Here is a 22,680-nt window from a genome sequence, read left to right on the forward strand (position 1 = left end):
CCTGATTCTCAACTGAATTTCAGTCAGAGGGATAACATATATACTGGTGAACTTATAGTGTAAAACACACTATGGATGTCATGTGTTGATGTATATTGCTTTGTAGCAATATATTTCCTCCTGTAAAATAATAAATATACTCCTGCAAAGCACCATTACAGAACAATGACTGTTCAGAAATACAGGAAGGTAAAGTCAAGCTGAGCTGTTACACCAGTACTTTTCAAGTGATGTAGCTTTCTATCTAAATAAGACTTCAGGCATGTGAATTAACAGCCACTGCATCTTAGTCAGTGTGGTTCCTCATTCTCTCTAATATCCCTGTCTGCACACAGACATGTGATAGCAGCAGCCATGTGCTGAGCTCTTGAAACACCATAAAAGAATTGATGCTGTGCATGAGGTAGGTAAAATCCTGCAGTTTCTCTTGCACATATGTTTTCCTCTGCTCAGTGTCCCATTGACATTGCAGGTGAAAGCACAGGTGTAAACAGGAGGAACCATTGGGAGTGTGAGGGCAATTTGTAGCTTTGCATGTCACACTCCATTTTTAAAGCACAGTATTAAACAATGACCCTTCTAAAGCTGTTGTTTTTAAAAGGAAGTAATATTCTATATTCTGATGTGTTTTTAATACAATCTAATCTTCAGGAAGCTGCATTTGCTAAGAGTTAAATGAGCTTGCTCTCCTTTAACAAAATGTTAATCTAAAAAAGATAATGTGAATCTTAAGTCCCGAAGTGTTAAAACCAAATTATACTGTACTTTGAAAGCTAATTATACAAAAGCATACAAAAAGAAAATATCAGAGTATTATTACAATCTTTCTATATATAATATGTGCAAAATTCAATACACAAGGTTCTTGTTACTCATCTGTGGGTTTTCTTTAAAATAATGTTAACTTATTTAAACCAGTATAAGTAGTTTGATGTCACTCCTGGGAAACAAAGATTGTCGATACAAGAACCTCCATAGCTTGGAGGACAAGCTGAACATGGGACTCCTACTTTATATGGTGCTTCTCCAATCCAGTTCCCCCTGAAAATAAAAAATGAAAAAGAATGCTTAATAATTTCAGAGTGGAAAAAAAAATATCATTAACCATACTTGTTTTGAGTGATTAAAGTTAATGTCTCCACTGATATCCCATAAGTGCTTTGTTACTAAAACATGACATTAATTTATTTCTGTAGTTTACTGATAAACACTGATCTAGCAACTCCCAAAAAAGAGCAGGAAAATGTGTGAATCCAGACCAGTAACATCCATTCCACATCCTTTAATCTTGGTGGTGAAGTCCCAGTTTTCCTACTTTTGCTACAACCAAGTGATTTTTGATTCTCTGATCCTATGATGCAATATTTTTTACTGGAGGTCTGTGTTTAGGAAAAACAGCAAAATAAGAATTGGTGCAAGGTATTCCTTGAGCACGTGTTTGTCTGGCAGTTATCTTAAAAGCTTGGAAGATGGAAAAACCAACAGAGTGAAACCTTACTGTCAGGTTGCACCACCCTAAGTTCACATGTGAAGCTCTGAAGCTGAATTCATGACTAGAGAAAAGGGAAGGTTAAAGCTATTTGCACCAGTAATATATTAAAAGGAACTGGACTGGGGCATTTCCAGAGGTCTCACAGATGCAGAAGAGAGGAGAAGGAGGACTCCTGTCTGGTGAATAGAGCTGTGCAGTAGACCCTAGGGGGAAAAGGAGTACAAAGCCTGGATGGAGAGTGATCATATGAAAAGAGGTAACTCTGAAACATCTAAGAGCATCTGAAAAACACATCCAGACTTTTAGGGGTTTATATAAACCACAGACTTTTTAGAGAGTCATGTAACACTCATGATGTAGGCAGAAAGTTAAAATTAGATTTTTATTTAAATGTTATGTCTCACAAAGCAGAGAACTTTCCTTTAGTTTGCAAGTGACATGGAATAGCAGTGAGTAATGCAATTATTTATGAAACATTTTGTCATCCCCCCCTCCCAGCCAGTAACTGGATTAAAAGCCCTGGTCTGGGCTGTACCTTGGAAGAAAGTAGAAATCTCAAATAATTTGCTCATTCCTACTTCTCTTCCAAATGGGTACAGCAGACTAAGTGCTCAGGAAATATATTTAGTCTGATAACAGATATGGAAATTCAGAGTTTGCTGAAAACTGCCTTCTGCTTCATTTTCTGTGCAACACATGGCACATTTGTGTGAGACTGCTAGATGATTTGGGGCCTTGCTGAACTGCAATTATCCTCCTTAACTTTAGGGGATTTTCACTCATTTCAGTAGCATAAATATTTTCATTGTTACAGCATGGCATCAGTGAAAATTACTGGAGTTTTCAATCATAAATCTCTGCCAAATTCCAATCTTAATAACTCAGATTGGGGCTGCAATATCCACTCCCTCTTTAGAGGAGTTTCTGATGTGCTGGTCACTCAGAAGGACACAGACTTTACTGAGTGGCAAAGGGACTTCTCTGCCTGTGCCCAAATGTCCTTAACTCAATTAAATCTAGAAATCCAAACTTAATCAAGGGAAGACCATTCAATATATTCTTTGTGACCCTACAAGGAGTAGATGTGAAAATCATGATTCCACATCCTGTAACTGAAAGGTCTACTCAAAATCTCACACAGAGAAAGAGCTTGCAACTTCAGGCTTTGGTTTGCTGCTCGAGAAGCTGTGGGACTTCTAGACTTAGAAAATATAAAATGTCATTAATTCATTACTAACTGATACACAAACACTAAATCAGTTTTCAAAAATGCCTAATGTATAATCCATTTTATTCCTATATATGAAAATAAGATAAGTATTCCAGAAAGGTTTTGGGGGCGTTTTTTTTTTTTTGTTTGTTTGTTTGGTTGGTTGTTTTTTTTTTTTTTTCAAATTAGGATACATAGAAAAACTCTCTTAGAATCTTTGGTTTCATCTTGTCCATATTGTGGAGCTATATATTTTTGCTGCTTAATATTTGCTCCCCCACATTCATTTCTTACCATCCTTTTCCAATAAATATTAAAGACAAAAGGACAGAGGAATCTCCTTGATTTCCAAAGGTGGTTTTTCCCCCCAGTAAATTTTCTTACGAAATCCTAGCTTTTTTTCAGTTGCAAAACCTTTAAAAATTCTTTTACTCGTGTAACTAGTAAACTAGCTAGAGTAATGACATATCCTTGCATATTCTTTACCACGAATGGACCTGTGCCACCAAGAGTTTATGGAAAACATGCTCAATTAATCATACCCAGGTTCCTATATAGAATTATGTCTTTGCCTAATACCCAGTCAGAGAAAGCAGCCACTCACACTGTCTGTGCAGCTTTTGCAACAGTGGTGCAAACCAGACCACAAATTGAAGCTCTCTCTCAGAGCCACACTTCACTGACTCATTCTGCACCCAAATGTAAGCTTGGGATGATGTCTAGGAAATGCTGGCAGAAACTTAATTTTGGCATTTCAGCCTCACACAGCTCTCTGCAAGTTATGGGATATACAGCCACCTGTGGGTGTCTATGACCTGGATTTTAACAGACCCTAATAGGGAAGGCAAGATGAGAGGGATTTGCACACGTGGAGCTGAGGCTGGTGGGCTTTACATGGAAACAATGCCATGGATTATGTAGCATGGTCATGGCAAAGGTATCCTGTGGGCAAAAACATGTGTCATAGAATGAATCACAGAATGCTTTGGGTTGGAAGGAACCTTAAGGACAAACTAGTTCCAACCCCATTGCCACAGGCAGGGAACCTCTCTCTAGACCAGGCTGCTCAGAACCCCATCCTGTCTGGTCTTGAATACCTGCAGGGATGGGGAGTCCACAACCTCTCTGGGTAAACTGTTCCAGTGCCTCACCACTCTCACAGTAAAGGATTTCTTCTTAGAGTCTGATCTAAACCAGCCTGCCTTAAGCTAAGGCCATTTCCTCTTGTCCTGTCACTACATTTCCTTGGGAAAAGTCCCTCTCCAATTTTCTTGCAAGACCCCTCTAGGTACTGGTAGGTGATACAAGGTCTCCCTGGAGCCTTCTATTTTCCAGGCCAAACAGCCCCAGCTCTCTCAGCCTGCTTTCATAAAGAGGTAAAAGATTCTAGCCCTGATCAATTTAGTGCCTCTCCTTTAGACCTGCTCTAACAGGTCCATGTCTTTCTTTTGCTAAGAACCCCAGAACTGGATGCAGCTCATCAGATGAAAGAATCACTTCCCCTCCAGAAGAGGAGAGTCATCTGCTGGGCACATCTCTTTTGATGCAGACCAGGTAAGTCATATTGAGCTTTTCACCTACAAACACCTTGTTCTCAGTGTTCTTATCAATTCATTCTTTACCCAACCTGTACCAGTTCTTGGATTAACCCAATCCAGGTGTGTTTGGCCTTACTGAATTTCGTAAGGTTTGCACAGGCCCACCTGTCAATAAATCAAGAGCCTGATCTACAGGGGAGGTTGCTCACCTGAGGAAGTCTAGGCCTCCTAGGCCATCTATAAGGGAGTCAAGAAATAAGGAATTCAAAGTGAAGTCAGCACAAAGAAGGAAGAAAAAATTATAATAATAATAACAGCAGTAACAGAAAACAAGTTTTTGTTCCACACGCATCAAGCTGTTCCTTTTCTTCCATGTATACTGAAGTCATACATTTCCATATGCTCAGATGGAAAGATTGAACAAAGGAGCAGCCCACAGAAAAAGCACAAAGAGAGCTCATGCTGCAGAAAAATGAGTAAGCAGTCCTATGAGAGAACCAAAACATGCACAAAGTATAAAAATAAACAAAAATAAAAGAGAGCAAACTCACTTTGGGGCATAGTTGCACACCAAGTAAACAGCTCGCCGCCAAACAGATCCCCAGACGTTCATGTTGTGGCAAGTGTGGATTGCACAGCCTATCCGATTGGAAGTGGCCCAAACCATCTGAATAAACATTTATTGTTGGTGAAGTCCAAATTGAAAAGGAACATACATAAACACATATTTATAGAGATACATTTATTTGAGAGAGAGGGGTATAAGTACATCATGGGAAAGTCCAGATCTGGACATGAGATTTTGAATAGAGGAAATTTATATAACCTGTGTGTAATGGGTGCACATGGGTCCATAGCATCGCATCGGGCACCTAGGGTTGCAGTCCTGAGGATAGGGGAAAGCATAATCCTTCACCTCATCATACCATGGCTTTACCAGCTGGAGAATAGATCGATACCTGGGTTCATTTAAAACACAGAAAGAAGAACATCTCATTCTAGATTTCTCCTCACATCACTAAGGTCACATTATTAAGCCATAATACTCTTAAGCCAAATGAACACTGACAGAAACAGAATCCAGAATACTGGATGACTCTTGCATCAGTCCAAGATCTGGATCTCAAAGGCTCTCCTAATTGTTTTGTAGGGTATTCTCTTACCTTCCAGTTCTTACAGACAAGTTCTGTCCCAAAAATCTCAGAAGATAGGAAGGGCCATGGTCCCAAATGCATGTAGCAGCCCAAGCCTCAGCAGATTTGGCAAGAGTTTCATCCCAAACCTGACAAAATAAAGTATCCTTAGCAGCAGAACAGAAAAAAAATAGATAATGATCATAGTGCTAGAATAAAACAACCACATAACTCACAACTATATTATTGTGATACATCAGAACAGAAGAGAACTGTGGAGCAGCAAGTTCCACATGAATCCAGAGCAGCAGGACTTGTCCTATTGCTGGACAGAATTCCTGTCCATATCATTGGAGGAAGCCAAGTATTGTCATCTCTCCCTTTTTTTTTCTGGAAAACCCCTTCACCAAACAGGCATTCTGCTGCCATTTTCCCTTCTGTGTTGATGAGATCCATGTGTGGAGAGGAGTGAAATGTTGGCTGGGACTCAGATAGAATGTGAAGGAGAGAAACACAGAGAAGAGCAATTCAGCATAGGTATTACACACCCCACAAGCCCAAGACATTTGAAATAGGACCTCAGGAGTATCTATAGCCAGAGATAATGTGCATGGCAGCTCTTCATATTTGAGGCCACAAAGTCAATAAAGGGATTCCACAAAGGCAAAGACTATGGACAGTTTCCAGGTGCAGTATGGATTTCACTACTTTATTCTGCACAGGAACTGGCATTGCTCACTGCCTGATATAAAAAGATAACAGCTCTGTAAGTACAATTTCACTTCTTAAGTTCACCAGTGTTGGGAACATGAACTTCAACAGTGCCTCTTTTATATGCTCTACCTGCTCAATTACATGCTTGATTTGTAACTCTGCTCTTTTCTCTACAGCAAAACAGGTTTGTCTCAGAAATAATGGAGATATTGACAGCAGAACCTACTGCACCACTGGAACTCCTGATAAAGAATATCTCAATGTTACATTACAAGTGCACACAAATCCTAGTATATCTCAGTGTTTAAGGGGTACCCAGGTAGGCAGTTGATTCTGAAATTACATGTATATTTAGAATAGCCTTCTTGGAGTGTTTAGGTATAGAACAGTTGTAGTGAATTGCAAGTAGAAAGGCAGAACAGAATGTGGTAAAATTGCCTGTGTAGACCTTCAGTGCTTTTTAAACACAAACACATTTATCTTGAGTGGTTATGAAATAAAGAGTCTCTGAGGCATGAAATAAGAGACATAGTCAGAAATTACCTTATCAAAAGATAAACCAGCCCACATCACAAATATTTTCTGTAGTATGAGCTAATAATGATTTCTAACACTGAATTCAGTTTTAAATTCACAAACCTGAAGAGTGAAAATGCTGAGCATTGACTAGGACAATAATTCATGCCCTGACTCATACTTTGTGAAATTTCTCTTAGTGAGAATGACAAAATTCAGTAAATGTTATGAAATTGCTAGACCACTGAACCCAGCTTTTGCAAATATGGAGTGGATAAGGTACCTCCCTGATTAAAGGTGAAGAAACACAACAGAGACCAGTAAGACTCCTTAACACAAAAAATTTCCATTCAAGTGGAACCACCTCAGGGATAGCAAAATAGGTGCTGCTTAAAGCAGAGAAGATTTATTTCACACCTGTCCAGAAAATTTTCCAGAACAAAGTCAAAGCAAATTGCTAGCACAAGGACAAAAAACAGAAGTCTCAAGAAGAAGCATGCTACAAAGGAATACTTTTCAAGCCAGGGAACACTTAGACTTCAGCTCTGAAAAATTATGTGAGTTTCTTGGAGGAATTAGAAATAAAAAATCCAAAACCCAGGGACTCTAGGGGCTGAGCAGAAGAAAACTCTGCATAGACAGTTCTTCTGCTTTGTATCTCTGGCATTAAGTTCACTAGCATGCGGCTAGTTTATAAAAACCCCTTTATAATCCTGTGGCACAGCAGTGGTCCCAGAAGGAGGGTTTAAAGAGTAGGTACAGACATAAGAGAGTGCCTGGGGAGTGTGCCTGAGAGGCTGGGGCCAGAGCCAGCGTCTGGAGCCTGCCCAGCCCCAGGGGAGCAGAGCAGCTCTGGGACCCAGCGCATGGCCAAACACAGCTGCCTGCCGTGCATCCACCAGGGGCTGCTCTGCCAGGACCGGGACACCCATAAACACCCCCCTTTGCTGGGATTAATCACACCTCTGGCACTGCCAGGGGGCTGGACACGAGGTTTGCTGCTTGCTCCCAAGTGACCTGTCTGCATCCCACCGGCGTCGAAACGTGCACTGTACTCGCACAAACAGCGCCAGCATCCTCATTCCCACAGCACATTTCTGTGCTCTGAACTGCCTCGAAAATAGCTTGTTAGGTGTTCCAAAGAAATGTGAAGAATGGACTAGGTTTTCACTCTTAACACTCTCTAAACAAGGCACAGCCCCTGCCTTGGAGAGCGAGGGCATTTCTAGCTCACGTTTGCTTCTCCTCGCTTCATCTGCAGCATTGGATTGGTAAAGTTTTGGGGTGTTGTTTCAAACTCAGTTAAAATGTTGTGAGTTTGTCATGTGTAGTACACTCTGCTTTCCCTTATCTATTCACTCTCAATCCTGTTCTGGACAGATTAAATTTTTGGCAAACATAAAATATAGAAACAAAGAGAAGGAAAATAACTACTGACTAAGGAACCAGGCAGAGGGAAGCATATGCAGCACCTTTAACTTTCTTTCATTCTTTCATTAGCAGGCTGGTAAAAAGCCTCTATAGAGTCCCCTACTGCTATGTAAATCACTTGTATTTCATGGGAGAAGTTGATTGCCTCACCTTCCTTATTTTATTTACTTCATTTTTTCAGATAAAAAGGTGGTCTCAGTCCTTCTACATCTAGCTCTAAATAATCACCAGAAGAAGAGAATGTGACCTTATAGAGCCTTTAAGCACCTGAAGTGAGCCTACAAAATAGCTGGAAAGAGACTTTTTGCACAGGGATCAAGTGATAGGACAAGAAGGAATGGCTTACAGCTGAAGGAGGCTGGGTTTAAATTAGATATTAGGATGAAATTCTTTAGTATCAGGGTGGTGAGGCACTGAAAGAGGTTGCTCAGAAAAGTTGTGGATGCCCCATCCCTGGAAGTGTTCAAGCCAGGCTGGATGGAGCTCTAAACAACCTGGCCTAGTGGAAGGTGTCCCTGCCCATGGCAGGAGGGTTGGAACTGGATGATCTTTCAACCCAAACCATTCTATGATTCTATAAAAAGGTAAACAACTAATATAGGCTGAAGCTGAAAAATATTATCTCATAATGACCCGAAATATTGTAAGATACTCTGCCATTAGTTCACCCTTTCAAAAAAAGTCTGATCCTGAGTCCACAATTGTACTAATTTTTATCACAGTTTAGTCCCCTATTTTGGGCATGTAAGAGAACAGAGCAAAGACATTTGGATTTTGAAGCTATGTGGCTTCATTGTTGTACATAGATAAATAGCATACCAAGGAATGCAAATATATCCTAAAAAGAGAAACTGAAGCAACTTGAAAGTGGGAGAGACAGTTTCTGTACAAGCAAAAATTAAAAAGCTCCAGCTAATTAGCAAAGAATTTAAAAGAAACCAAGTGATAAACAAAATTGCAAACTCTGAAATATGGGCAATCCAGTGTTCCTATTAAACACATCCAATAAAGCTGCCCAACATGAACATAAAATTGTAAAATAGGAAAAGGAGAAAGATTTCCATACTCAGTGGGTAAGATCTAAGAAAGTGACTCATCCTGAAATGCTGATCATGCAAACTCCCAGTGCCAAACTGTGATCATCCACTCCCTGGGGACAGCTAATCTTCATTTTCTAGGTTGCAAGTAGTTGAGGAAGAAGTCACCTTCTATCCAGTATAAAGATCCCTCCCAAACTCCAGATCACTGAGTTGGATCACAGCGTGGAAACCCTCCCACTTCTCAGCTGGGTCTAAGTGAGCCACAGTGGAGTTAAAGCCTGTCACCACACTTCACTGACAACTTGAAATGAACATCCTTTGGCCAATTTATTTTTCTTTCTTGAGCCAAAGATTATTTTCCTAGAAAGCTGTCTGACTGTGCTCTCTGTACTGCTCCTTGCAAACCCTTCCAAACTCCATCTCACTTGAAAACTGTCACAGGACTCAACACAAGGAACAGGACAGTGTTTCTAGATGAGGAGTTTTAACACCTGAGACCCCTTCAAGAGGCAGTTCTGGGTGTCCTCTGCACTCACACAGCATGTACTTGCTAAGTAAAATCTTAGATTAATAAAGTCAGCAGGAATTTTGCCAGTGAGACAGAATTTCATCCTAGATTTTGTTTGTTTCTGTAAACAAATAGTAAAATATTTAATCCCCAAAATATGCAATAAGCAACAGAGTGTAAAACAAAATCTCTTTCATGTTGAATGAAATTTCTTGAAGCCCAAAAAGTGAACTTTTCCTTCACCAAGGAAAGCCTTTTAATATTGTGGGTCACAGTTCCCTCTGCACTCCCTTTTTATGGCTGTTTCTATAGCTGTCTCTCAGATGTTCTTAGATAATTTCCATGTAAAAACAATGAAGTTGTCCTTTTGTGCTTTGGAACAGGAGGTCCTGGTCACAACTATGCTCTTAGGTATTAAAACAATGCTGAAGCTGAATAAACATTCTGATGATGAAAAAGAAAAGAAACAACTACAATATTACAAAGATCTGTCCACGACATTTGTTGAAAAAAAAAAATTGGCTGTTCCCTTCCTACTTTGATACCTACATTTAAATTTGAGGAATTGAGTATGTAACAATTTTTAAATAGAACTTGATTAAAAACATGATTCTACTCATTGTCATTGCAGGCAGAATTGCAGCCCTCAATCATTTAAATGGAGTAGCTTTTTCTTGGCACTCTGCTCAACAAATGTCTTAGGAGACAAACCTAATCATTCAAATGACAATGACCTCTCCTTGTCTCTGCAAGTACTCTGAAATTATTATTAATGGCAACAGATAGCAAGAATTTGTGAACTAAATACAAAGGGAACAGAATACACAGCCATACACTGTATTAATTATTTTCCTATTCTGTGTGGATATCTGTGGGTAAACTGGATGTTTTTAGAAGCACTTATATTTTACAGACATCACTGTCACAAAGACAATATTAAAAAGATGTGCTAAGTAGTTCTCCTTCCCTGACAGAGCCAGCAGACAGATTGTGAGACAGAAGATGTGGGTTAATTGTGGACTCCACAAAGATATGTTTTTACCTGGTAGTCAAAGGACTGATCATTGCAAAACACTCAAGGAAACCAAACCTGTGTTTTCATCCTTTTCCACCATGTTCTTTAATCTTTCCCAGCTCATTTATATTGCCAGTAACAGGGAAGTTTTCCTAACTTGCAAAAGAGCACAAGAGAACCTCAGCAGGGCGTTGCTCTGGGTATTAAATACCAGCAGCAGCCCTCAGTGCCTCACTGTTTGTGTTTGATGTTGTAGGGTTTTTTTTAATGACATATCAGCTGAGAGAATATCATGCATATTTCTCAATGGTAAAACAAGCAGTTTAAGCAGAACATACACACCCTGGTCACTCACAACCTCCCTAGGAAAGCCCTGAGTCAGGGCTGCTGCCCATAGTGCCAGGACAGCTGTGTGTGACCAGACCTTCAGCTGGCTGCCACCAACTGAACAGCTGAAGTGACAAACACTGGGTAGAGATGTGAACACAAATCCAGAGCCAACAGGTGAAGTTCACTGTTTTAACCACTCCCTTCTGCAGCAGCTTCTTGACACAAGTGCAGCTACACGAAGAGATGGCAAATGGAATACTGGGATACACAATTTGAAGAGAGTTGTGTGGCAACACTGCTACATTTTGAAGCAATAAAAAGTGGCAATTTGTTTGTCAGTTTTGGCATCTTATTTTTCACTCATATATGTTTACTGTGGACTCATATTAGTGATATTCAGATTGTTATTTCACGCAAACAAATCTACAGTGATTCTCAGAAAGATGGCCTTCTTTTAGCAATGATCAGTTAAAAAATTAGCCTTTCCACCTCAAACATATCATTTTACTGTCCAGTAGCCCCCTGCTTCTCTTTGTTTGCCTAGCTGAAGATCAAAAGCTCTTACTTCCAGAATGGCAGCAAGCGAGAAAGAAGAAAACCTTGACTCAAGCAATTTCTTCCTCTGATAAAAACGCTGTGAAGCCAAGGGATGAAATCCAGCATGTCCAGTCCATCTGTGCAGCTGCATTCCACAGCTGCTCGTGCAAGTCCCAGAGAGGATTAGCAGATGGAGGCTGTGCCCTCCAGCACACAGGTCTTGTCCCAGGGGTCACTCAGCCTTGCCCTGCTCACACCCCTTGCGCGTGCGCTGCCTGTCCCAAATCCCAGAGCAGCCTGCAGGGCACACAGCTCCTTTGCTCCCCTTTCCTTTCATGCAGTCAGACCTGTAGCATCTTCAGGTTTAGAAATTTTCTGTAGGACCCCCCACCACGTCCTCTACCCCCAAATCTGGCAGAAAGCTTAATAAAACAACCCAACAGCTCTTCTGCCTGCAAGCTTTTGCAGCAGAATGATGAAAGAGCCTCGTCTTCTTGCTCCCACTTTTTTCAATACATGCTGTGTGATGAAAACATATGAGCTCATTGGAACTTACAGAGAGATGTGGCAAACTTTATATATTTATTTAGGCTCTGAGGTCATTTGGACTCTAGACTTTCTCTCTGTGGGAATATGATTTTTTTTTTTTTTCTAATCTCAACAGCCACCTGTTAGAAATTTTTGCATGTATATTGTCATTGGTGCCTACCACACATGCAGGTATTTTCTCACATGCATTAGGTAATAATTAGAAAGTTTACACAGAACATTGCCAGTCTACCCTCTAAAGAAAAATATCTTGATGGGAATTACAGTTCTGTGTGTCATTCTTTTGCAAATAAACAGAGGGTTAATACATCAAGCTGCTTGTCCAACAACCCACTGCAACTCAAAGTAAAACTGTGTAATGTTTTATAGTAAATTTACTCTCATATATCCAAACCTCCAAACATCTGAGTCACACTTCTGAAGAGCTCAGTATTAGAAGGTCTGGCTCAATCCAGGCATCACCAGATATATTCCCAAGAAACCTCATTGCCAGAAATACTTTTCTTATGAAAATTCAAGTCTATGTTTTACATAGGAGTTTATATTCCTGGGTGTCTATGTTGTGCAAACACAAAGTGTTATCTTTTGAAGCTTTACCACTGTTAGTAGTCAATTTTTTTTCTTCTTTTTAGACAGCAAGAAATAAAGAAAACTGGTATGCTGTCAGATTTAATAACAATAAGCTTCCATGATATGCTATTATTTGTTTAGCTTTTGGAAAAGTTAAATATCACAGCTATATATCTTAAAATATTCAGTGCTTTTCTAACCTACTGCAAGACATATTTTAATTGGCAACAGCTTATTTTAGAAGTGGTAACAAAAAGGACCAAACTCTAGCCCCATGTCAACCTGACAATTAGTTAGAAGTCTGAAAAGAAGCATGTCTGACCTCTATAATTTTTAATATGATCAGAACAAATTGTATTTTCTTAGAAACACAAAATTTGAATGAAAATGTATTTGTTTTGTGGTGTTTCATTTCTCTTATATACAGAAAAAAATCTATATTTTGCTTTATTTTGTTATTAGCCACTGAAGATTTCCATCAAAAGAAAAATGTTCTTAATTTCTTTAAAAGTTTTCAAAGAAAATACTTTCTATTTTCTAAGTAGCTCTAGCCGAAAGATATGGCAGCATGACATAAAAGAAAATACATAGAAGCTTCTTCTTTCTGCAGAATGAAGAATAAGAACAATAGCTCTTTGTTCTCAGAAGAAAGTTCAATTTAAGATTCTTTCTCTTGACACAGATTAACAGATATCACAGATAGACAGATAGACAGATAGATAGATGTGTAAAACCAGTTCATTCTCAGTTTCATTTAAATAGCCCTCAAACCCCATCCCAGGGCACCTGCAGATGCATTCATACCTGGAGGTGCCTGAGCTGAAGATGGGATGCTGTGCACAAAAAGCAAGCCAGGGCTATCCTGGGCTTCCATCTTTTGGTGCTCTAGGATACACATTTCCACAGACCTGTGACAGACTATTTATCTTTTCAGGTAAGAGGACAAAAATGCTGAGAGGTTTAAGGTTACTATCATTTCCATTCATGTATGAAACAAAGTACTGTGTACTTTGGATCAAGATTCTTGTGAAAAATGCCCTGTCTCTGTTTGTAGCCAAGAAGTTCAAGAGGTGCTACATTTAATAATAAAGAATGTCTAATTCTGAGGCCTCTGGGCAGGCTGCTTTTCTATCTGAGACTTTACTAAGTTGTTTTTTGTTTGTTTAAACTCCTAGAAGGCTTTCTGCTAATACTAAATTTAAATAATGTAAATATTCTTTTCTAAAACACCATCAAGAAGGATGTTTTAAAATTGTTATGCATAAAACATTGGAACAGAGCTCTAGTACCAAAGCAAGTTTAACACAGCCATTCTTTTCCACAAAATTTATCAACATCATTTTCAGGGAAGTTTTTCAGATTTTTCAAGTAGTGCTTTCCAGGAAGTGTCTCTTCCATTCAACTCTTGAACAGATCTTCTGTCATTCACTCTGAACATAACAGATGGGTTTTGTACCTCTTATCAGTAACATCCACTTGGATTTGACCCTAGATGGACACCAGTTACTGAGGCTGAACAGACTTTCCTAGCTATCTGTCACTGAAACTGCTGGAAAATGGGAAACACCCTACATCTCAGTGATAGCCAAGCAGTTCAGTGCTGTGTTACTGACAGTGGTGGACTAGGAAATGTGTAAGTGGCTGAACTCACCTGTGAGGCAAAAGGGAGCTGGGTAACTCTATCATGCCAAAATCAGCAGAAAGTAAGTTCCATTTACTCTTGCTTTCTCTCAGCTCACTGTCAGTTGCCTCCACTGCAGAAAAAGGCTGAGTATGCTGTGAAACAACTGCTTCCTTTCCAGGCTGATGCAGACAGACACCATCAACTGTAACCACGTGAACCACATCAGTTCCCTCCATATTATTCTAATTTTCTGAGAGGCTCATTATTCCAGAACTCCTTTGCCCATGATCCTCAGACACTCCTGGTGCTGGGTTATGGTAACTAGGCAGAAGGGACTTACTTGGCTACACAGAAAAACAAGTGGCAGGAGGCAGAAACTGGAACCAGTGAACACATTCCACTATTATACCCCTTCTCATTTGTTCTTACCTCACTTGTGAATTCCCAGCATGGAGCAAGCTAAAAGCCATGGCAGACTGGGACAGGAGGCCCACACAGGGGAGCCTGCAAGCATCTTGAGCTCTCATCTGCCAGAAGACTGGGATGGACTAAACTTAGTTTTATTTTGTGCTCTGGCATGATGAAAAGCATATCAAGAACTTTTTACCCTGATTGTTCATCTGATTACTTTATTTCAAACATCCCCATGTATACAGGATTTAAGGGAACAGGGCTACTGAATGGAAAAAGCAGGCTGCCAGTAACTTCTACAATAAATTCTTGTTGCATTCTGGCAGTTGGATCTTTAGACATGCACAGTTAGAATGAAGGACATAATCTTCTTTGACATCTAAAGGTCTTATTCACTAATTTAACAAACGAATTGTAAATGGAGTGCAACTGTAATTTGATCCAATATGAAGAAGTATTGTAATGATATGCACATGCAAATTAAGGAAAGATAATATGCATCCTGATGCCAAGAAAACTGCCAGTAAATATGTAAAGGGTAATTTTTGAAATGAAAAAGGATAGAAATTCTATTGGCAGATTAAAAGTGTGTATAAAGATTAATTATCTGAGGTTTAGAGGGAAATATTTAGGTTAGACATTTGGAAATAATTTTTATTCCTAAGGTAAAATATTTGCCAAGAGATGTGACTGAGACAGCATCACTATATGTGTTCAAGAGTAGACAAGATGAAAACCATATGTATGTAATGCAGAAGGAAGTCCTGCAACAGGCCAGGGATAAACTACATGAATTAAGAGACTCTATCCAACTCATTAGACATAAATCTTGAAGAAACTACCCTGCAATCCTTACTCACAGACATGTATGATTTCAGTGGGACCATGTAAATAAGCCAGGGCAAATGACTCAAGAACAAAATGTCCTTAAAGATTTAGAATGGTCTGTAAGAAACCACACTGAAAACAGTAAAAAAAAAACCCCCAAAAAAAACAGGTAAACAGGTTGATAAGTTTATTTATCAGAAATGCTATTGAATTGGAGAGAAAACCTAATTCACTTTTTCAATGTCCATACAAAAGGCTTTCAGTATTAAGCAGGACTTGGAAAACTTGAAGTAGGTTTGCTGGGGATTTTTTTACTTTCTCTTGCCCATCACTTACTGCATATTCACAGAATATTTTGAAGATCACCTTGACAGCAAAAGAATTTTATCAAGACTTTAAAACCTAGAAGTGAAACAATAAGGAAATTATTTGCATTTGTGAGCACTAACTGGGTTACACCTTGCTTTTCTGACCTGACTTTGGAGGTTACCTGCAAATTTTCTGGGACAGGAAGTATCCAAATACATCACTTCAGCAAAAAGAGTAATTCCTGGGCCACACAGAGTGCACAAATTTCCAGCATGACACACATGGACTCCTTTACAGGACTACAGGAGCTTCTTTTGGAACACAATTGCTTTTCTTCTACAACAATAGGTTGTTTCCTTTGTTTAGTCTATTATGGTCTTTTATGTGGATTTACTAGAAATTAATATGCTGAAATTCTCCACTCTCTCCCAGTTCCTCTGCCATCAGCTCATGAGAAACATGAAATAACTCCTGGGTAACTAAACTAACTCATTTCAGGCTAGTCTGGAAATGTTTTACTACCTTGAGTTCTACAAAGTGAGTCAAAGTGGCAAAGTTCAAACAGAAACAGATTTTCCCAAATATGAAAGTGCAGTTACATATCACTGTGTCTTGGGTTGCAATACAGGATGTGACCAGAAATGTGTATTCTGTCACCATCTGTTGAAGCCAGGTGGGGCAGTGATTCCTTATCTCTGTGACACATATCATCTGCTAATGGGCCATCTTTAAAACCAGGTGGGGCAATCATCTTTATCTTTTCCACACCCCATCCTCCCTCCAGGAAGATATCATCTGCTGCTGGGCCATTCAGTCCCACTGTATGACTGATAAAATTACATCATCCCACTGGGAGATGCTCCAGCCAGGGGGAGAAGCCAAGCCTTTCCTACCTAGATAAAAACTGAGATTTTGGACAGCAAGATACTGTTTTTTCCACTGGATTCCAGAGGAAAGCCAGACCTTTCCACATCATCACTGGACCTTTGGAAGAAAACTGCACCTTCTACAGGAGCACTGCTCCAGCTGAACCAGATCTGCCACTGCAGGAGGACTGTAGCCACCATTTAATGGGACTGCTACCAACACCCTGACTGACAGGGTGTCAGGTTGGATTCTGACTTTCAGTGTTTTGGGATTGTTCTCTGTAATACTCTACTTCTATTTTAATTTTCCAAGTAAAGAACTGTTATTCCTAATTCCCATATCTTTGCCTGAGAGCCCCTTAATTTCAGAATTATAATTTGGAGGGAGGGGGTTTACATTCTCCACTTCAAAGAGAAGCTCCTGCCTTTCTTGGCAGACATGTGTCCTCCAAACCAGGACACACTGAACAAAAAAGAATTGAAACTGTCTGAACATCTTTAGTACATTAGCAGGCTCCAGTTTATCTAGAGAACTTTCTTCACTTAAACTCTTCAGACAGCATTCGACAAACATATTTTTGAGTATGCAATCCTGCCCCCTCTATTATACTTCTGACATGCTACTGCCAGTCCACTAATAACTGTGTTGATCCATACTGGGCTCAGGATTCATTCTTGCAGAACCAGCTGTGAAACTACTCATGGCTTGTCTTTTGCTATGGCTCTTCAACAAGTTATCCAGATCACCATGGAGAACTCTTAAATAAAACAGATTTTCCCATTTTGCATAGGAATGCCATGGAGGATGGTTCAGTGCTCATCAAGACCCATTCATACCAGTTGCTGCTCCTGCATGCAAAGCTCTAAAGAGCATGTCTGTATGTAAGTACCTGCTCAACCAGCTTTTGCACCAACAGTTTTGTGGGATACAACAAAGACCATACAGACTTTGAATAAACTGGCCTTGAGTGGGGATGACTGTAGGAAACATAAAAATAACTTCTGATTCTCATAGGAACCGATATTTCATGAATGAAGGTTTTGGAAGCCTAAAGATAGTACCAATGCACACTAAAAGACATTTTATGAGACTCAAATTTCAGTTGGCAACATCTTGCAAATATTTACTGGCCTACCAAGTAGCTGAGATGTTCCAGAAAGGCAGCACAGGTCTCTATAGTACAGAATTAGCATTCAGAAAAAGGGATCTCTTTGTTCACATGCTTCCACAAGATCTACAGATGTACATACTTTTTACACTAGACAGCTGCTGGCAACTCTACACCTCACTTCTTCTGAATTATGAATTTTATGGAATCCTTCTGCTTTCTCCACTAAAAATATGCAAAGATTTTCACCCTTTGTCAGGCCAAAAGTATGGTGTCATCTTTCTTTCTGCAGGCATCCCTCAGCTTTTTTTTGCTTTTTAAAGCAAAGACTTTCTTAGGATGAAGAAGAAAAAAGTCCAAATTAAAATAAGAACTCATCAATTCTGCATTATAGGCTGGAAGTTCTTGTTTTCTTGAGTTTTACTTCAGATGTACACTGACCAGAATTGCACCTGTAGAAAAACTTCCAGTTGAAGGCATCAGCAACTCCAGAACCAGACCCAAAAGGAGGACTACCTTAAAGTCTAACACATTGGCTGCCCATGTCCCAACAGAAAGAATTACCAAAGTGTAATTGGCATAAGTCACACCAGTTTCTTTCACTGGGGGCTGACACAATGCCTCCCACCATGTTTGACTCTCCAGCTGTCTGCTTTCATGTCCCAAAGAGAATTAAAACACTTCCCAGCTCTGTTTATCTGAACTTTCCCTGCCTAACCCATGTGCACTCAAAGCTGTTTTTCCAGACCTCTCATCCAAGGCCCTACAGTGCATAAACCTTCTAGACAGTAAGGGCAGAAAGAAGAACCAAGGAGTATGAAGTGCCTATAAGTGCACAGAACATGTGAGGAGCAGACTGTATCAGGGAGAGGAACAGAATAATGTGTCAAGTAGAAAAGCCTCAAAAAAGGTTGAGTGTGGAGAACTGGAATCACAAGAACCAAACCCTGCATCCAAACCCTGAAGGGGTTTTATTTCCACCAGGGAGGCGGAAATAAAAGGGAATGGAACTGCACAGAAGTGAGAATGTGATACAGTAATTAATGAGAAGAACAACTCCTAACAGAATTAGGAAAAAACAACAAAACACAATTTACTATGATGGTCAACAGAGAAAAGATGGAAAAGTGTCTTTTTCTAGTGCTTCAAAACTGCTTACTTTTTCTCTATTTCAACACACTTACAAAAGATTTCCACAATCTACTGCATCTGTAAGCAATTCCAGCCCTCTGACATGTGACATCCGTTTAAGTCATTGTTAGGGAAAATGGGATAGGCCATTTTCTGCCCCAGAACTTTTCCATAGATTCAGGAAAGGAACACACACTCTGCAAGGTTCTTTCAAGTACAAATGCACGTTGTCTGCTGTTAATGACAATGTCCTCATTGTCTGCTTTATGAAAATAAGTATTGAGAAACATAACATCTTTTTTATATAGCAGCAGCAACCTCATGTCCCTGTAAGATACAGCAGATGCTGCCCCACACACTGAAATTATTCAGAGACCAAAGAATGGACAAAGCAAACTCAGTTACTGATAATGGTGTTTCCAGTCTTGGTATGGCTTACAGCATCATGTCACCTTCAAGGCATCCCTACCAAAATCCTTCTGTAGTCAGAGAGGTCAGAAGTTCAATAGATGGTGCCATGGCCACAGTGCAGATGGCAGAGCACACCATGAGTGATGTTACTCACTGAGCATTTTTTGCTCTGTAGTTACATGGGACACACACAGACTTACACAATTCCAAAAGAGAATTGTTGGCTGCCAGTTGGGGATTCAAGCCCAAGTTGCGCTCTGGATCATTCCCTACATAGCTTGAGGTGCTGATCTGAATTCTGCACCAAGAAGTCACAAAGTACTTTCAGACTGGAAAACCAACTGTAAAAGAAAACCTTCAGTCCTTGCACTTGAGACTACAGATGGGGCTGATGCTGCCAGGAGCACAGGTACATCCTATGGCTGGTTACTGCTGGCAAAAGCAATAGTAAGAAATGCAAGGGAAAGAGCAGCATGCCAGCTGTAAAGAGCATGATTTCAATCTTGATTTTGTATCTGTATTGCAGCAAAGCTGCAGCAGAGTACCCACCAATATAGATAAAATCTTGGAAGTTTACTTTTATGAGTTCATTAAAATAGATTCAATCCAGGAAGCTTGCTTTCTATTTACAAGGGTATTTTAATGAACAGGCTAAGAACACTGCACTTACAAAACCCTTGGGAATATGACAGGGTGCTGGCTTCACTTAAGCAAACTGCAGGAGCACATTTCTAAAACACACAAGCCAAGACAGGGTATGGTAGGCTGCCATTCCCTCAGACATTACAACAAAGTTTATTTATGCAGAATCAAAGGAAACATCAGTGGAGAGCACAGCAATGAAAATGATGACTGAGCTTGACTTCTGACTGCTCTGGTTTTTCTGTCTCTGACCTTTCCACTTAACCAGACTTCAAACTCAGCCTATGATGTTCATCCTGCAGTATTCTGAGAGCACTCAGCATTCTGAGGTGCTGCTGGGATGTGCTGAACAGATTATATGATGAAATGCAGATTTAGGTAACATCTGTGATAGAAATATGTCCAAATTGTTAGTCATTATTAGCTGCTACAAAGGAGGAGCTGTTATTACTGATATTCCCTTTTTATGTCAAGCTGACTGTGTCCTGTTTCTCAAATCTATTAACTGTCTGCTGTCATATGAGAAACTGTGTGACTTTAAGCATTTATTATGGTGCTGACACAAAATGTCTGTACTTTCAAAAAAGTGTGTATACCTTAATTACAATGTAAAAAAAAAATTTGTTGGATAACCTATCTTTAATATTAGAGGCCCACATTATGCATGCATGCAAAGTTGGAACACGAAGTAGCAAACACTGCTTTAGCCAGTAGGACTAAGTATGAGATCACAGTTAATCTGTGAAACTTCTATCATACCTGCAGGAACAGATATTTATTGTAAGTATTTTCCAATAAGGGGAAAATGTGCCTGACACTTACTTTTTTTGAGCATATTGAAATCCTACATGCTAGAGAAATATTAAAAAGCAACATTGTATTTGATGGAAAGATAAAGGTATTAGGTGTACACAAACAATATGCAGTAAGTAAAACACACGAACAGGAGACAGTGCATCATATGAATTACTTTGCAAACACAGTCTTACCATATTGCTTCCACACATCCTATATGTGAAATAAATTAGAAATGGTCATTGGGTATCTTTTTGCCCATATCAGGGCAATGACTTTCAGTGTACTCCACAAAAACTATGGAGCCAATGATCAGCACTTTAAACACTTTGGTTTGCACGCGATCACATACTATTCCTCAGGCCAACAAAGAGTTAACTCACCACTTCACTTACTTCATTGGGACTACACATGGAAATGAAAATTGAATAGGGCAAATAAGAGGTTGAGAGTTGAGCATTTAGCTCTTGCTTGCTGAAGTTAATGCAGCTTGAAAACATAAGGACAGAACATTTTAATAAGCAATAATAGATTAAAAAAAATATTTAGTTAACTAAACCATTACAATTTGTTTAAGAAAATCAGATCACAGATTTACAGTTTATTTTACTCTGGAATACACAGTTCACTTACCATATATTCCATGTTGGAAGCAGGTGGGAAGACTTTGCCTCTGACTTGATTATGATAATCAAGAATGGCAATCATGTCATTCTGTGAAATGTAGCGCTTCCGCCTGGCTTTGGGAATTTTTGCAGAGTCCAGATGAGCTGCCAAAGCTGTCTTGATGTCAGTGAAATTATTGTCTGACAGGAATAGGTCAGTGGAGTTGGGTAACACTAATGCACTTGTTTCACAGAGAATGGAAAATAAGAGAGTACAACTGATTGCAGCAATTACTGTCATTTTGGGGCCAGAGGAGACAGACAGGTCACAGAGGTACTCTGCTTTAAGTCAGGGCAGCAGAAAGCAAATCTGTAGAAGAGAAGATACAAAGATGTGATTCTGTACATCTGGGTAGCAAGACAAGGTGAACTAGCAGACTGTGACCAGAAAAATCATTCTGTCAGCTCAATCATAAAAACAATCCAGGCAGAACACGTGTTGCTGAGCAGTTGTCAATAACTGTATTAAGTGATGATGGTCTTACTACAACACACCAAATGAAGTATCACTATACCACTGATTACATGGTCACAGCTAGTAGTATTCCTGAAATAGTGACAGTGCTATCACACCAGATCAGTCCATAAACCACACTATAAATCTTAAATGGGGAGTCTGCAAGAAATGTGTTTTCCATTGAAAATTAAAAATACAACCTAGGCTATGCCTATCCTATAGGCATGGACTGTTTTGACACAATGTGGCAGAGATAAACCGGTAGGTAAAAGAAAACATACGCAGCATGAAAGCAGGACATCTTAGAAACAGCATTAAAATCTTAAGTTCACCAAATGTGATGAGCATGCAAAGCAAACTTATGGAACTGAACGGCTTACCTCTGGATAATACCAAGTAAAAAAGAACACAGCCTATTGCTCTCCCAGTATGTATAGCACTCTCCTGTGTGATGGAGTGAACCCTTGAGAAGCAGTGTGTCCTGTTACACCCAAAGAGCAGCACTGCAGCTCGGCCGGCGGAGGCTGACAGCGTTTATATGAGCGGCGCGGCGCGGCGCGGGCAGAGCGCGGCGGAGGGGCTGGCCGGGCGCGCCGCAGCCATTGGTGCCACCCCGGAGGGGGCGCTTCGGCCCGGCACTCCCCCGCCCCGGGCAGCGCAAACACGCTCTCTACTCGCCGTTTCCTACCTTTTTTTTTTTTTTTTTTTTTTCCCTCCGCGGTTGGTTTTTTTCCTCATTTCCCGAGCATCGCGCTGGCTCGGGGAGCGCTGTTTCACGCAGCCCCCAGGGCTCGCAAACCGGAGTTTGCGGTGCCAGGAGACGGAGCCCGTGCATCGCCGTGGGCCCGG

General features: G+C 40.0%; 1 protein-coding gene across 1 annotated transcript; it reads right to left on the reverse strand.

Annotated features, from left to right (window-relative positions):
• Positions 1–885: 885 nt before the first annotated feature.
• Positions 886–22,298, reverse strand: PI15 (peptidase inhibitor 15). The gene is made up of 6 exons (XM_056484562.1): positions 22,212–22,298; positions 21,343–21,684; positions 5,404–5,522; positions 5,067–5,199; positions 4,792–4,907; positions 886–1,041 (listed from the first exon to the last, which is right to left on the reverse strand). The coding sequence occupies exons 2-6, from the start codon at positions 21,613–21,615 to the stop codon at positions 906–908; spliced, it is 777 nt and encodes a 258-aa protein (XP_056340537.1). The 5' UTR covers positions 21,616–21,684; positions 22,212–22,298; the 3' UTR covers positions 886–905.
• Positions 22,299–22,680: the final 382 nt, after the last annotated feature.

The sequence above is a fragment of the Oenanthe melanoleuca genome, chromosome 2, assembly GCF_029582105.1.
Source record: "Oenanthe melanoleuca isolate GR-GAL-2019-014 chromosome 2, OMel1.0, whole genome shotgun sequence".
NCBI classification, from domain to species: domain Eukaryota; kingdom Metazoa; phylum Chordata; class Aves; order Passeriformes; family Muscicapidae; genus Oenanthe; species Oenanthe melanoleuca.